The sequence below is a fragment of the Mustela erminea genome, chromosome 2 (genome assembly GCF_009829155.1).
Source record: "Mustela erminea isolate mMusErm1 chromosome 2, mMusErm1.Pri, whole genome shotgun sequence".
Taxonomy (NCBI): domain Eukaryota; kingdom Metazoa; phylum Chordata; class Mammalia; order Carnivora; family Mustelidae; genus Mustela; species Mustela erminea.
In genome coordinates, this window is record NC_045615.1 from 161,146,175 (window position 1) to 161,163,242 (window position 17,068).

Below are 17,068 nucleotides of genomic sequence, written 5' to 3' on the forward strand. Positions count from 1 at the left end.
GGAAAGATGTGATCTCTACTCGCACGTGGCTCAGCTCCTTAAAAAAAAGGAAGAAGAAAAATAAAAAAGAAAGAGAGAGAAGGAAAAGGAGGGTGAGATTGACTTTATTTGACTTGACTCATTTCTATGAAAAACCAGGAAAATTTACATGATGTGAGAATCGGGATGCTGTTCCACTTTTTATATCATGGAAAAGAAAAAAAGAAGTAGTGTTTGTTGTCTGAAATTTAACTAGGGGATAGGATAGAACAGAATAAGAAAGAGTAGAACAGAACACAAATGGATGGGTTTTAATTGTTTTAGGTAATATTTTGACGGGAGTCAGGTTGATTGGACTTTACAACCATCTAAGGACACTTTTAAAAATGCCAACACTTTTAGGGCTTCAGCTGCTCAGTTACGCTTTTTCAGAAATACACTTAGCCATCAACTGGAAAGCCACTCTCTAAAAATGTCGTATTACGTGGGGAAATTATTCATAGAACTTCTTCCAAATCTTTCTGTACATGCCCTGAAATGGAGTTAGTCTTCCTTGAAGGATCTTACACTTCAGACCGGAGCTCCGGCTTGGAAAGCAGCTTCCACAGAATGATGGAGCTTCATTCAAGTCACTGAAATAGTGGAGACATTTCCCAAACCGGCCCAGAACTGAAATTTCATGAGATTGTTTGAAAGATGCAAAATGCAAGTGCCTGTACTGACAGCAATAGAGCAATGTAGAGGAAAAAAAGACTTGGTCGGGGGGTCCCCCAGTACATCATTTCCCTCGGTGCGACTGAGCAGCTAACAGCTCATCATCCGTCTGGATATTAAACGTTTCCCATGACAGCAGTTCTCAAGTTTGCCACGTGATATTTAGGTGTCTGACATTGAGTGGACGGCAAAGGGACTTTCTTGTAGAGTTCTTGTTCCCTCAGTATTCCAACGTTTTGTCTGCTTTGCTTTCCTGTTTTATGCACTTACAAACTATATCATTTATATATAGTTTTTATTATATATATTTTTATATAATATTGTATCTTATAATAATATATATATTTCCAAGATGATTTGGGGAAGCCACATACGTCCATAGATTTCAATATAAATATTTGGGGACAATAATAATATATATATGATATAATATAAAAAAATAATATTTATATTATATTAAATAATATATAATACATTAGATATGCTCACAATATATAATGCTATATAAATATTATATATAAATAATAATATAACAATAAATATTATATAATATATTATATAAATTATATATATAATTTTTATTATATATAAGTTATATAATTTATATCATGATAACCTTTATTCACACTGAGCCCAGGTTATCACATTGAGTCTGTGACCAGGTGGAATGAAATAAAATATGTGGTGTGCTCATAAGGCATAACTCGTGTTTCTCCAGTTTCCAATTCCACAATGATATGCTTTGATTTCCTTTCTATTAGGGAGGTCTAGTAGGACGGGCTAGGGATTTTAGCAATCTTGTAGAGTCTAATACAAACATATTGGTATTATCATAGGTTTATTTAAATCTATGGAAGTATGTGGCTTCCCCAAATCATCCTGGAAAGCTTTTTGTTGACAATATAATTTAGCTGGTTTTTGAAGTATTGCCGCCTGACTTTCTATTACGTGCTGTTTCATTCCTTTGTGTTAAACGTGTCTTACATAAGGGGCTACTGTGTACTCTTCCTTTATAATATTTGCTTACCTATTCCTTTTTTGTTTTTTGAGAAGGAAACGTTTTCTCAGTGATTTTGAAGATATTTGGGGGAAAAAGTTCTTATTGAGCCTCGTGCTAGTAGAGTTGTTTACAAGGCAATATAAAAAAAGGAAATTATTTTAAAAAATTGGAGCTCTAGCTCTGTTTTTCATATAGTAATAAATACTGTTGAATAGAAATAAAGCTCTGCAGTATATCCAGAGATAAGAATCAAAATATTGATCAGCCAGTAAGGCCAGTTACTGCCTAATCCAAATGGGTGCTGGCCTTAGCTCAGGAGCAGCGCCTGGAATCCCCCTGGTGGAGATGTCAGGCCTCTCGGTGCTGGTCTGTCGATGAGGCAGGATGCGGGGAGCACTAGAGGGCTTCGGCCAGCAGTGAGTATCCACGATGTATCGGTAATTGAGTATTTAACCACCAGGACCCCTGGGCCAGGACATCCTGGCTTATATGAGCCTCACACACATCAAAAACGGTATGTCGGATTTTTACTGGAGGTTGGTCGAAATGGAGACCTCAGTGGTGCAAAATCACATTTGATTCCAAGCAGCTGGCCTCTGTCTGGGTGTTTGCTATAGGGGCCAGGAGAGGCCACAGAGGAGACTCAGAGTGGTCCCTGCAGTTGTGGACCTTGTCCCCTGGACGGACAGAAGGTGGCGTGAAATGTGTGGGTTCACCCACATGGGAAAGAATCCGGTCTTTGTCCTGTTGACCATTGTATCCCCAACGTCTAGATCTATTGGGCACTCAATAACAAATGAATGCATGATTGCAGCTGGGTGACTGGTTATTTCATAACAGAGCTTTTGTTATTATTCAGGTAAGATGAGGCCAAGAGATGAGGAGACAGCTGCCCCTGAGAAGCATGTGTTGCAGGTCCCAAGAGGACCAGGGCATGGCACGCTAAGCAGGGGCCACGCCGGGAAGCGCCAGGGCTGGTCAAGAGGCAGAGGGAGTGAGGGGAAACCGTGAACGAGAGCCTTTATTGTGATTTCTGCGGGAAGGAACAAGTGCGGCCGTGTGGCGGCTTAGGACTGGCTAGTTGGAGTAACTCGGTGGGCTTCGGGGTGTTGGGGATGTCTCCAGCTGGAAGGGGGGATAGAGGCCTTGGTAGGAGCCCTGGGAGAGGTGATTGGTGTGGGACTTGGGACTGGCTAGGTAGCTCACGAAAGGCATGATCCCAAGCTAGTCACTGACTATCTCTAGGAATTGGCCAGCTCTGGAGGGCCGTCTCTCCAGGATTTGCAGGACCCCAGATGCCAAGGCATCAGAAATACAGAAAATAAAAAGGCGTGATTAATACACCGTCCCCCTGTGGGAACTGAGGAGAATATCCCCTTTATTTTAAAGATCTGATGTAGGGAAGCAGAAAGGTCTGCTTTCTCTTTGCTCCCACATTCCTTCTTACACCTGTGGGTACTTGTATCCTAGCACTTGAAGGTAATAATTACCGCTAAGATTTATTAAGTCCTTACAGTGTACTCAGAACTGTCCTAAGAACTTTACACTTTGCATGTATCAAACCCAACTGGTGTTCACCACACCTCACGTATTATGTACACTTTATACTCATTTTATACACGAGGCAGTAGGAATCTTGAGAACTTACATGAATTAGTCGAGGCCACAGAGAATTGCGATGTGATGCTCTCACTCCCTCTACGATTCTGGTGACTTGCTTGTGTGTCTGTTGGCGCAGCAGGTTTGAGCCGCTCAGAATGTTGGACGGTTTTTCTCACCTGTGTCTGTCCCACCGCTAATAGAGAGTAGGCACCATGTAAACCTTTGTGAGTCAGTACAGCTTCCAACACTGGTCTCTGTAATTAGAGCAGCCTGGTAACAGTCTGTTGCCTCCTGATCGAGGAGGAGCTGTCCTGCCGGAAGGACACCTGCTTTATGGCTTCCTGGTCTCTTGGTTTGACATTCTCCGACAATGGAACCTGAGAAGAAAGAAACGTATGACTGTGCAAATGGTTATTTCTGCTTCGTGGCATTTGTGCCTTTCTTAATCTGGGTCCCACAGATGCTTGCTTTGCAGGATACGGCCTTTAGAAAGAAGTGTGTGAGCTGTGTGCCCTGTCCTTGGGAAGAACGAAACCGACGTGCACAACTTATTCCGACCCAGAAATGTCAACAGGAGAGGGAGCTGCTGCGTTCGTCCCACGGTGACTTTCCTGACGGTCTCTTCTGCTTTGTCCTCTGTCTTGCAGCTTGCCACCAGTCCTGTTTCAGGTGTGCTGGGAAGAGCCCACGGAACTGCACAGCCTGCCGGCCTTCCCAAGTGCTGTTGGACGGCCAGTGTCTCTCCCGGTGCCCAGACAGTTACTTTAACCAGGAAGGCAGGTGCTCCGGTAAGTGTGTAACATGCTGGGGCAGGTTCCCTGTGCCATCGTTGCGTCTTGGTCAGCAGCCAGACTCTGTCCTTAAAAATGTGGTTATACCAGGGGACCAGGGTTGGGCTGTAAATCCTCGTCTTGAATGTGTTAGGGGAGGGGGGAGGGGAACAAGTGAAGTTCTGCTCTTCCAATAGGGGAGTATGGACGAAGCGAAAAATTGGAGTCAGCTTTTCCCGGTGCATACAGGGAGCGATGGACTCGATGGGGTTCATCACGGAGACAAGCTACTATGCGCAGGCTCTAGGGCATCTGTGTAGGACCAGGCACTTGGCATTAACTCGGTAGTTCTCAGCCCCACTGATCCCGGCTACAGCCTAAGAGCAACAGCAGGGAGTGATATTTATTTTTATCTTTGATGTGTCGGTCCAATATGTTTTTGATGACATCTTTATACTTCGGTGACAGAGATTCTAGAAATTACTAGTTGAGATTAGTTCACCGTTTTATTGGAATTGACAAAATACTAAAATTTAAGCACCCTATTGTAGCGCTGTGTTTTCTTGTATCTACAGAAGAAAAGATAAGACAAAACACATTCTATCATCATTACTATTTTATTTCTAAAAATAGACCGTTGAGGCCCACTTATAGGAAAAAGCCAATTGTTATAAAATTGTATGACATGTATTTCTGGAGTCAGGAAATGTGTAGTTTTAAGTACACAAAATATTTTTTAAATAAATTAATACTCGTTAGGTTCACCTAAGCCTCAAACTTCAAAGAGGAAATCCAATGTAAACAGAAGCGTAGACGACTCAAGATCAGTATTATATTTCTTCCGGAATTTTCTTTTTCCAAGTCCATTCTTCATCTCTCTAGGCTCTGGATGGGTCGCTTTTCTGTAAATACTGTATCAGGCTCAGGGGGAATGTTCCTGGTTTCTTCGGGGTTGGGGTTGTCCTTGAAGACTGTGGTCTGTCCTTGCGTGCCCTCATCCTAGCCCAGCTGGTTGTCCTGTGTGTGAAGCTGCTGAGGGGTTAAGTCTGAGTAGCTCTAGCTCTCCTCTGTGTATGCCTCTGCCCGCCTGCAGCCGGCAGATGGCCAGTGTCCTGAGTAGGCAGGGCGCCCCGGTCACTGGAAGTCCGGCAGGGAGGAAGAACTGGGAGGTGGAAATCATCCCAAGAACTCGCGTGTCTTCTGGACAGGCATTTTCCAGGGTAAGAGCCTCAGGAATGCAGAAGGTGCTGGCTTTCTTATCAGTAGTGCCTTTTCTTACTTGCTTTATTTTTTGTGCGGGTTTTTTTTTTCTTTCTCCATAACTTCTTATCTCCCTTTGGCCTCTCGCCAGAAGAAGTGAGAGGCAGCTGACTGTACTTGAAATCAGTGCCGTTGCTTTCCACCAGCTCTGTGCCAGAAGGGAATTCTTTGTCATTGGTTCCAGCAAGCTCTGCCCAGCTCCGGTCCCTCCCCTGCCCTCCTCGTGGAATCAGACAGGCTTCGACCTCCTCGTCCTTGGCAGAGGAACCCTTCTCCCCCTCCCAGGCACCCGCTCCCGCCGCGTACTTCGGCGACACCGGCGCAGTGGCAACCTGCTTCTACTCCTTGCACACCGGTGTTTACCGCTGCGCCCTCTGGGACTTACTTGTCTTCAGGGTGGTGCCCCTTAGTACATGGTGCTTTTTCTGGGGAAGCAGAGCTTTGACTTCAAACCTGGCTCAGGATAATGTCCAAGAAGTGGACATTCTGCTCTCTGTATTTTAATCCAGTGTCGCCGCTGACACGGGCTCCAAGCGGAGGCCTGGATGGAGGGCACGGCCGGCGTCCGGACTCCGGCGAGGAGTACTGGTGCTCCTGGCCGCGTGGGGCCCCTCTGCCTGCCAGGAATTCTGAGAAGCCAAAGGTCTCCTTCTGCTCCCTGTCCAGCTCTTTGAATCACACGAGTATTTCAACAAGAAGGAGAGAGTCTTACCACTCGCCTTCCTGCTTTGTGACCTTGATCTGAACTTCTCACTCACCTGCGTTGGGATGGTTATGCTGGGCCCTCTGGAATGTGTGGCCAATTTCTCGAATTTTTATGGTTCTAGATTCCATGTTCTGTTCATGGACAGTCTCTTCACTGACACCAGAAATGTCGTCTTCTGCCTGGGCCTCAGGGTAGGCCAGGCTTGCTCAGGAATCTTCAAAAGATGTTTGGTGTCTGCAGGCTGCTCCTCTTGTCATTTGTGGTGGGCCTACGTACCGCATGCATGTATTCACACGCCGAGCGGCGGATTCCAATCCTGGCTTTTGTTTCTCTCCCCAGAATGCCACCCCACCTGCAGGCAGTGCCACGGCCCGTCGGAAGCTGACTGCACTTCCTGTCACCCTCATGTCACTCTTGCTGGTGGGAGCTGCAGGACCAGCTGCAAGGAAGAGCAGTTCCTCAACCTGGTGGGGTACTGCACCGGTGAGTGTGAGCTCCTTCGTAGTCGTGGAAACCACTAGCCGGAGGCTGGGCTTCTCTGTGGCAGGCTTACGATGGCTCTATTTGTCGTCTGCCATTGGATGAAGAGCTCCTTTTTGGGAGGCATCTGCCTCATGTCTGGTAACTCACTTTACGGCTTCCTATGAGACATTCATTAGATATTTGTAGATTCAAATGGAATCCTCTGATAACGCTCTTGAACTTCCTGAAACAATTCAGAACCTCGTATTAATGGAGACTAAAGTGTTGATGGTACCTCACATGCACGTGGTGTACTTCAGCTTGAGACAGCAACGCGTGGCTTTGCCCCCTCCGGAGACTCTCTCCCTCTGGTCTACATTGTGTTCTGCCTCTTGCTCTGGAGAACTTTCGCCATCAGCCCTAGGCACAAACATTTAGGGAGGTGAGCCTAAAAATAAGTCAGCTGTCTCAGGAGATGGGGTTTTTCCTCCTCATTTTAGAGCTCCCGATTTCAAAGAGGTATATATTAGGAAGGTAGCCTGAAATTTGGGTAATGATGAAAAAGCCACATAGTGTTCTGTGTTCATCCATCCATTCATGCAACAAACATCTTTGAGTGTCTACTCATGGCCAGATGCTCAGAAAACCAAAAAAGGAAAGAAAGAAAAAAAAGAAAAGTGAATGAGACAATGACCCTGCCCTCAAAAAGCTTTAGTCTAGAGAGAATTTACAGATGAGTGGGTTATTACATATTTCTTGACTCACTTCTCCATATTGTAGGAGAAACTTGAAGAGATTTGCTTGCAGCAGCTTTTGTCACAGCTCCGAAGGGCTTGACTGGGAGGCGTTGTAGAAGCCACTGGGAAGGGCGAAAAAGCTAGGATCGGGTCAGTTTCATGTTGGAGAAGTTGATCTGTCTGTAGGCCTTGTCTCTGGACAGGGCAAGGTACGGTCAGTTGTCTAGACCGTAGTATGGAGCAAGCACAGTCAGTCTGGGACTCAGTTGTCCATTTGGTGGGTGGGGACACAGGAAGTCAATGACAGTCCTCCAGGTGTGGCTGGTAGTGCCATGGCCCAGGGTGACCCATTCCTTTTTGCACATGACCTTAGCTGATGACATTGGGGTCCAAGGTCTATACCATAGGAAGATTGAATTGTCCAGAGCAGGGCTACAGCCCAAAAGATGCTGGGATTCAGGGTAAAACCCAACGGCAAAGACTGCAAACATTTTAGGGGCAATGAAAAGTAGAAGCTCAGAGACAACAGCCTTGAGACTAATGGGGAAGCCCACCGCTGTAGGGTGTGAGCCTCTTGCCAGTACTGCCACTTGTAGTCAGGACTGACTTGGGAAGTGGGCAAATTGGAGGCATAGAGCATACCCTTAAAGAGAAGTCTGGGAATGTCAGGGGATGACTGTTTTTGTAGTTGGTGAGCTTGAGTTCAGTGACTACTTCTTATGTCAGGGTACGAAGGGGCAGCTACCATGAGAACTGAGAGGTCCTCATGGTTTAAGTACATTTGCAGGTATTTACATAGAACCTACAAGGTGCTGAGTTGTGATTTGAGGGGACACAGAGCTCTCTCATGCTACTTAAGGAGATGAACCAAAACACAATTGCAGTTAACAAATAGTACAGAGCAACCTATGGATAGTAGCACCAACAGGCAGTATGGCTTGTAGGAGTTCAGGAAGGGAGAAGAGAAAGATATGAAGAGCATCGTGGAGAAGGTGGAAGCTAGGGTTCTTCCTGAAGAGTCAGGAGGATTTGGTGGGCCCGAGAGGGAGGGTAGGCAGGCTTTCTGGGTGTGGCTCCCCAGGAGACAGGCCAGACGGGTGGAATAAATGGATCCTTCACAGCTAGTGAGTGGTCCAGCCTGGCTGAAGAGCGTGGTTTCTGTTAAGACATATTAGATGAAATGGTTGGGAAATTTAAGTTGGAGCCAGGGTACAGAGTGCCCAAAGTTCTAGGTCAAAAAGTTTGAACTGAATCTTGTGGGCGATAAGGCCATGACAGTTTGGGAGGGGCCTGACGTGACTGAGGGTGTGGTACTGCAGGAAGTCTGCCTGTCTATGGAAGACGGACCAGAGCGGGGAGAGGCTGTAGTCAGAGGAGTTAGAAGGGTGGACCTTCATGATGGTTTTTCTATTTCCAACCTGTTCTGTATGTGGACCCTAAAAATTTTATGCTGGGGCATATTTTATAAGTAAATGTTTATATAAGGAGATTGGAAATGTTTAATTTTTAATGAGCTCTGTTCTCGCCAATGTCCAGAGCCCTCTTTGATAGTAAATTAGGTGATTGGGAGTCACATTAATTTTTTAAGGCTAATAGGCGACCGTTAGAATAAAGAATCAAGGCACTAAGCTAAATGACGCTGGGAATCCTCAGCCCTAAAAGAATTCCCACTAAAATTGGCTGAAAGGGACAAACCTTGGCTGTCCTGGGAATTAGGTTTACTAAATAAAGGTTTTAAGAAAGGTCACCATTGTGTGGTGCTTGGAATTCTTTGTTGAATAGACATTGGGGGTGTATGTCTGTTACAGAAAAATCTGACCAGCAATTTCAATGGTTGGTCTTTCAAAGAAGTGCACGGACTCCAGAGTTTACCTTTCCAGTTAACGTACGCCCCTTCCAAACGCCTCGCACTTCTCTCCGTGGCGTTGTCATGAATTCATTCCTTTACAGCTTCATCAAACGCAGTCCATGCTGGGCACTGTGCTGGGCTCTGGGGGCGCCCAGAGGAATGAGGTGTGGTGCTTGCATTTAGGAAACATACCACGTAGTGGGAGAAGGACATGCGTGTTGAATGTGGTAGTGCTGTGGGTATGAGATGAACCTGTGGGACAGGACCCTAATCCCCACTGGGTGTGTGTGGTGGGGTGAGTAGTGACGGCCTTCCGGAGCGTGTTGTAATGGAGGTGATTTTGAAAGATAAGTAAGTAGCAGAGGGGTTTGAAGCAAATTTGGAAGGAAGAACATTCCAGAAAGTGGGCCAAAGAATACTCTCTGTTCAGGCACCAACAAAGAAGTAAGCAGAACGCCAGCTCTGAGTGTGGGAGTGGTGGTACCTAGAGCAGAAGGAAGGAGGGTCAGGTCAGAAAGGCCACCTTGTGCATTCTGTTTAAGGAGAATGTACTCTGTCATCAAGACTGCGGAGGTCTCTTGGAGGTTTTTATGTAGGGGAGTGTCATGGTTGCATTTCTGTGAAAAGAAAGATCCATAGAAGATTGTGTGGAAGAAGACAAGACGGACAGAAGGTCCTTAGGAGGTGGTTGCAAGAATTCAGGTGAGAGCTGAAGCCTTTAATGAGACAGTAGCTGAGGGGATCAGGGAAGGGGGGGGGGTGGCTCCACTGAGAATTAACTCTGTGTCAGGTTGGCCTGTGTGACATTGCTATTTTGCGTGCACAAATGATCAAGTAGTGGCAATTTCATATGGTTCAGCCTGATGGAAGCAACAGCCGGGCAATGTTTCAGCTCAGGGGACTAAAAGAAAGGGAGTTTGGGGGATGATTTCAAGGTTTCTGGGCAAATAAGTTTGAGGAGTGGGAGTACTACTTACTTGGAGATGATGTGTTTGAACTGGACAAATTGACTTTGGGGTGACCATTGGACAACTAGGGATAGCTGTCCGGGAAGAGGTGGAAGGTCTAAGTGAACATAGTTTCTTTCTGTCACCACTGGGAGCTCATCTGCTATTTCCATTTTACCCTGAACCTAAATTCCTGGAACATTTTTGTAACTCAAGTGTTACTTAAGTCAGGTCATGGTTAACCTCCTGGAACATTTCAGGGACTTTTATCTAAACTCAGGAAGGTGTTAGGAGGAGCGCTGTGATGATAGAGAGGGCAGGAGATAATCCATCCCGTGCCGGGCCGTCAGTGGAATGCGTGCTCATCAGCCTGCGGAAATTCTAGCCCCTGGAGAAGGACGCTCCCTGTTCCCTCTGTCCTGCGTGAGCTTTGCAGGGTGGTAGGATTCACGCACAGGATTTACACTCTAGCTGAGCTGTACCTAAGATCATCGTCGGAGACCTCTTAATTGCACTTAGCTGTTTAAGAAAGAAAATTACATCTAATCTATCACACAGACAAGAATAAACGTATCCTGGGAACAGGTCCAAAAACCTCAATGTGTTATCACGTATGGAGATGTCGTATGTGTGCGGTTCTTTCTTCCACGTTTATCAAAGCAAATATAGTTTGTGAGATTTAGGCCAGGGCTGAAGGTTTTCAACAAAGATAAGTGTATCGAGGGAGAGGCAGGAGTGGACCGCTCGCAGCAGGCGTGGCTAAGTGCTGTGGAAAGCCAGGCTGCGTCTTCAAAGATTTTTGTTGTGGTGGTTTATATTTTGCCCATGCCTAACCAGCATTCTCCCCGAGTTCCAAAGCCCGGGGTGCTTTCTCCACTCGTCTTTCTCAGCTAAAATCTTTCCCCTCGTCATAGGAGAGGGTGAAAATTAAAAAGAAAACATGAGGGGAAGTGTCCAAATGCAGATGCATTAAGAAATGCATTGGGATTTGGGGAATGCCTAATGGGACGGCTGTACTTCTGAGTTCTTCTATAGATAAGCAGGTGATGCTGGCAGTAGCGGGTGGAAGACGGGACATTGTAAACAGCTGATTGGTCAGGGTTGTAGCACCCTGGAAGATTAAATTGTGTTTATGCTGTAATTTTTTAATGCTCATTTGTTTATAAATCTACACCAGAACATAAGCAAAAGAAGACACGTGTTAGTAAAGCAATATTATTCTGTGCATTTTCATATTGTATTCCACAGGACTCGAGTTTTAAGCAACGGTTAATAGATTCTTGTATGCGAAAAAGATTCTGGCTCAATAAATTTGGGAAACTGTCAGGTAAATAAAGTTAAGCACCTTTCTTTATTGCAGAACTTAGAACACTCAGCAGGCACATGGGCATCGTGAATCTCTAAGATGAATGAGACTGAACATCATTTCTCGAACATTCCATTGTAGACCCTCCCCTTTATTTGCTAGAGCCTCTCAGAGCTCAGCAGTGGTTTGGAGAACAATCTTTGGGAAGCCCTGCCATGATTTTAATATATTTACAATTTATTGGTACTCCCTAATAGGTAAGATACAATAATGAGCCCGTACTCAGATTATGGATTTCCTTCCATTCATTCCTTCCTTCTCTCTTCCCTCCTTCCTCTGGGCGAGCAGAGGGTCACCAAGAAGGCGTGGGTTTGCCACTCTCTTGCTTGTTGAAGAGTACGGGAGAGTAATCAGTACTTCTCTCCCGGTGCTGGGTCTGAGAAGTATTTGCTCTCTGAACCCGAGTGAAGCCATGTGTTGACGGATTAGCAAACCTGTTAACATTTTTCTTCTAAATCATAAGAAGAAAAACGTCTAAGTCTTTTCCATGGTTTTTCCCACCTGTTGCATCATTTCTGAAAGAGGGGGCCCTAAAAAATGGTGGAAACGTTGAAATGTAAAATTAAAAGAGCAACACATGCTCATTTTGCAACGTGCCGATTCAAACACAACATCGAGCAGTGAAAACCCCAGTTGGAGTTGAACATAAAGAAGAAGCTGGGAAGGAGCCCCGGGTGAGCCAGCATCCCAGCTGTCTGCCTCCACACACGGGGACTTGGAGCCAGAGGTGGGAGCCAGCTCTGTTCTACAGCAGCTTCTGTGTGGGGGCAGGTGCGTCAGCACAGCTCGCCCCCTCGCTGGAGCTGCTCCCGCGGCCTCGAGCTGTGCGGAAGGCGGGAGGCGCACACGATCAATGTAGAGCAGCTCCTACCTTATTTTGATCGTCAGAATCCTGCTCATCCATTCCCTGTGGCCTGGCTCAGATGCCTTCCCTTCCAGGGCCAGCTTCCTCTTGGCATCTCCCAGGTGGTAATTCCGAGTGTGCTGCATGTTTCTACCAATGACCTAGTACTTGGCATTGACTAGCCCATACTCCCTGTGAGTGATCTCTTCGTGGCGTCTAACAACAGGTGACTCTTCTGAGGGCTTAGTGTATGACAAGCACTGTGCTAATTGCTTTGAATGCATTTAGCCATTTGATATTTTTTAAATTTAAATTCAGTGAATTAACATACAGCGTATCATTAGTTTCAGAGGTAGAGTTTAGGGACTCATCGGTCGCATCGAACACCCACTGCCACTGCATCAGCTGCCCTCCTTGATGTGTATCACCCACTTACCCCATTCTCCCCACCCTCTTCCCTCCAGGAACCACCAGCTTGTTCCCTATAGTTAGGGTTATGGTTTGTCTCGCTTTCTGATTTCATCTTACTTTATTTTTCCTCCTTCCCCTATGAGCCTCTGTTTTGTTTCTTAAATTCCACATATGAGTGAAATCATATAATTGTCTTTCTCTGATTGACTTATTTTGCTTCGTGTAATACCCTCTAGTTGTGTCCATGTTGGTGCAAAGGGCAAGATTTTATTTTTTTTTTTATTTTGCCATTTAAGATTAACAGTGATCCTCCAAAGCATTTAATATTAACAGTGATGTGACATAGGAAGGAACTGAAACACAGAATAACTAACATGCTCAAAGTGATGAAAGTTGGAAGACAGAGCCCAGGTTTGAACCTAGACAGTGTGATTCCAGATACAGCCATTTTGTTGTACTCTACAATGATAAATATAGTTGATTCTAACAACAGGCACTCAAGAACAATTTTTTGATTGACAGATTAAAAGAGACTGGCATGACAAAATGCCTTGGAGAGCCTTGTTGGGAAAAGTTGCAAGAACTTGCTAGTCTGTTTCAAATGTGAAGGCAGCTGTTTTAGGCTGCTGTGTGTTATTATCATATGTATCATCATTAAATACATAACCTTTAAAGAAAAACACTAATGTACACTGAATTTTAATAATTTATATCATTCTGCACTTACTTTAATCTTTTTCAGTGGCTAGACACACGCAGCTTTATTTTTTTTTTTAAGATTTTATTTATTTATTTATTTATTTGACACAGAGAGATCACAAGTAGGCAGAGAGGCAGGCAGAGAGAGAGAGAGAGAAGCAGGCTCCCCGCTGAACAGAGAGCCCGATGTGGGGCTCGATCCCAGGACCCTGAAATCATGACCTGAGCCGAAGGCAGCGGCTTAACCCACTGAGCCACCCAGGCGCCCGACACACGCAGCTTTAACAGTTGCAGTCAACACCTATGTATTTCTTTGTTCATTTCTCTAAATATCACTTAATTTATACATTTCCGTGTGTTGGCAAATATTGGAAGAATCTGCATTATTGTCATTTTTCATGGCCAACTGGCATTCCAGTATATTTGTATAACTTCAGTGGAGTGGCCATTTTTCTGTTGTGGGCCTGGGCAGTTATCAGCAGGGACTGGATTTCCTGCTTGGCCCACCGGAGGTTGAGTGTGAGACCCAAGGCTCCAGCTGGGACCGGGTCTGGTTCTCGTGGTATTGGTAATAGTAACACTGGTGTGTTTGTGGAGTTTTATACTTTTCAAAACCTATTCTCCTTTATCTTTTCATTTGCTCGTGCCCAGAAACTTTCCTATAGAGACGGGAATTTTCACTCCGGGGGGATTCTCAGTCCCGTGACTGGCGCATAGATGGTGATCAAGGAAGGCTGCGTAATTGAGTCCCTGGAACTTGGCATCTCAGGGGCCACTCTAATCCCCTTCTAATGCTTCGCATGGTCATTATAGCAAGGATCTTTCCTAGTGTGACCCATTTCTTGCTTCTTATCTCTTTCTTGTTCACTCCTCACTTTATCCCATCTGGTCCAACTCTTCTATCTCTAGATTTTTTCAATTTTCTAGTGTCTTTTTTTCTTTAAACACTTGCTACTTTATTTCCCTTATCTTCTTTTTTGACAATGTACTTTCTTCTCTTATTCCTCAACTTGTCACCCTGTCTCCTACTGCTTGAACTGTGAACTGCATATCCAGTCTCTCTCCAGAACGTTCAGCGATTGTCTCCTCCTCATTCTCCCAATCTGTGTTTTATTTAAGAGACCACGCTGTCTGTTGAAGGATGATTGAGTAGTCCAAGGTGTTTCTTTTCTTTACCTCCCAGAAAAAAAAGAACAGGACCTATGCTTAAATTGTACCTTCCTAAATTAAAAAAAAAAAAAAAGAAGAAGAACTTGTAGAGTTCTCCTTCATATGACTTTTCCTAAACAATATATTACCTCACAGAGAGACCTTGCTTCCAAGCTTGCAGCCCGGCGGGGCTCCCCGTGAAGTCAGGATGGCCGTTGTCTTTGTCAGAACTGCAAGTCTTGCGTAAAGAACACAACTGAATTTAGACCCACAGGTGATCCTCTCAGTACTAAAGATGGCAAAATTGCTAAGGCTGTACCTATCTACGTTTCTTCCGCACGTGTAAATCTCTGTGGTTTACATGCTGTAGGCAGAAAGGGTGACTTAGACGTGGGCATGACGATCAGTAGACCAGTGTCCGTTCTGACGGGGCCTTCTGCAGAGACGGGATAATGGCTAGTGTTTATTGAGCATTGAGTACGTGCCAGCTCCTCACATATATTATCTCATTTAATCTTGACCGCAACCCTTGGAGGTCTGTCCTGTGATTAGTAGTATGTCCATTTCTTAACCCAGAAGGCAGAGATTGACATTAAGCAACCTACTTGACGTTTCGCAGCTAGCGAGGAGGAGCGCCAGGCAGGAGGCCGCGCCGAGGCAGAGGGCCCACGGCTGAGCGTGTCACCGGCTTCCGGGCCCTGATCTAGTTCCAGGAAGACCTTCTCTGCTTCTTGTCAGTCCTGTTCTTTATAGCTCCTTTCCAGGCTTTGTCATGGGCCCATCCTGTCCCTTCCCTCACCTCAGGCCTCCCTCCCTCAGATCCGGTTACACCCGCACTTTCGTTCTCATTCGGAAGAACGGCATAACCTGATAAAAACCGACAAAACACTTCCTCACCTTTTCTCCTCAAGGGCTCTGCTTCCTCTTTGCGATGCCCCTTTGTCCTCATGCCTGCCTCTGAGGAAGGCGCCCCTACCCTGGCTTCTCCTTCTGCAGCCGGAGCCTGAGGCCCGTCCGCTTCGGAGCGAACAGGTCTTGCCTGTCCGTTTTCCTGGTCGTTCCTTCCCTGCCCCCACCCAGCTCCTTTCCCAGGTGCATGACTCACGCCGCCAACCAGCCCTTCTTTCCGTTTTCTCCGTGGGGTCCCCATGGCGTCCCCACCGCGTCCCCGCGGCGCGCACCTGGGACAGTCGTCCCCGCGTCTCTACCTGTCTGCCTCCCGACAGCTCCCCCACAGGAACTCCTCGCCCGCAAGCCCCGTCTTCGTGTCCCTCAACCCACCAGGGCCTTCCCTTCTCTCTGGGATTCTCGTGCAGCCCTGGCCGGTTTTCCAGGCGCAGAATCCCCGACGCGGAGCTCCCGGCCTCCTCCCTGCGCTAGTCACGGGGCGCACTGCCCCACCTCGCCACGCTCCAGTCCCTCTGATTCTCTTTGGATAAAGTCGTCTCCGGCCGTCCCCAGGCACCCGTGGCCTCTCCGGCGCGGCTCCCTCCGGCAGACCCTGTCCTGAGCTTCGCACGGGAAGGTGCCGCGGCTGACTCGAGGCTCTGTGTCCTCCGGAGGCTTCCGTGCTGCCTCACACCCAACGGAGAGCCAGACCCGTTCACTGAAGGGAAGGTTTTCCTGTACTGGGGGTCCAGCGAGAGCAAAGCAGAAGCTGCTGGAAGACTAGGTGGAGGCTCTGACGTGCACGGACGGCCTCGTGACCCCTTGCCGGCCTCGGGGACGGGCACTGACACCCAGCAGGGAGCTTCGCTCTCACCTCTGCCACCGCCCCCTGCCACTGCCACCGGCCACACGGTCTCAAGAGCCCCCCGGGTGGGCTGGGACAAAGCCATCAGAGGCTTCTTTCGCCTCCGCCCTCTGTATGCTACTTGCCGGCTTTCTCCTGTCCTGGCTCCCAAGCGGGACCTCGTCCACGTTCAAAGTGGCGTCGGCATTCCGACCCCACACGCACTTCCAGCGCCCTGAGCTCCGGCGCGAAACCGTTTCCTTGTTGCCTGGTGAGGAGCAGACAAGGGCCGCTTATCGTAACCACTTCCCAACGCGTTTAATGTGTTTGCGTTAAGGACCCAATCGACTGACAGGACATTATTAAAAACTCACTGTGTGTCCAAATATGTCTTTATAGGTCATTATTTATCAGCGAAGGAGTCACTGCCCCATAAAACCAACATCCAAAGCCATTGCTTCGACAGTACACATTTACTGTAATATCTTCAAGCTTTTTTGACTTTGCTCCAAAGACGCGAAATAAGTCATTTCCCTGCCGCGCGCTCCCATCACGACTGTGGGTCATCCTCACGGTCCTCGAAGCAGAGCCTTTGTGGTTTGAAGAAGGCAGCGCACGGGGATGACCGCATGTAATTTCCTTACAGCTGCGGGGTGACGTATTAGCGGATATTACAGCTGCTGAGTCAAAATATTTTTTATCTATTTAAATTCTTAGCATGTCGGCGTGCTGTGCTTATTTAGAAAACAAATGGAATCCTCTGCTTGCTTTAAAAACAAGAAATGTATTTATTTCCGCCCGAGCTCATACCCCAGTTCCAGCCTCCCTTGCAATGTGTTCA

General features: G+C 46.7%; 1 protein-coding gene across 5 annotated transcripts in view; it reads left to right on the plus strand.

Annotated features, from left to right (window-relative positions):
* The window catches only part of FRAS1 (Fraser extracellular matrix complex subunit 1), a 416,244-nt gene that overhangs the window by 223,993 nt on the left and 175,183 nt on the right, over positions 1–17,068 (plus strand). For all 5 annotated transcript variants that reach the window (XM_032334686.1, XM_032334684.1, XM_032334685.1 and 2 more), the window contains 2 exons: positions 3,943–4,083; positions 6,371–6,514. In XM_032334686.1, the coding sequence (XP_032190577.1) occupies positions 3,943–4,083; positions 6,371–6,514 (285 nt within the window). The remainder of the gene's footprint in view (positions 1–3,942; positions 4,084–6,370; positions 6,515–17,068) is intronic.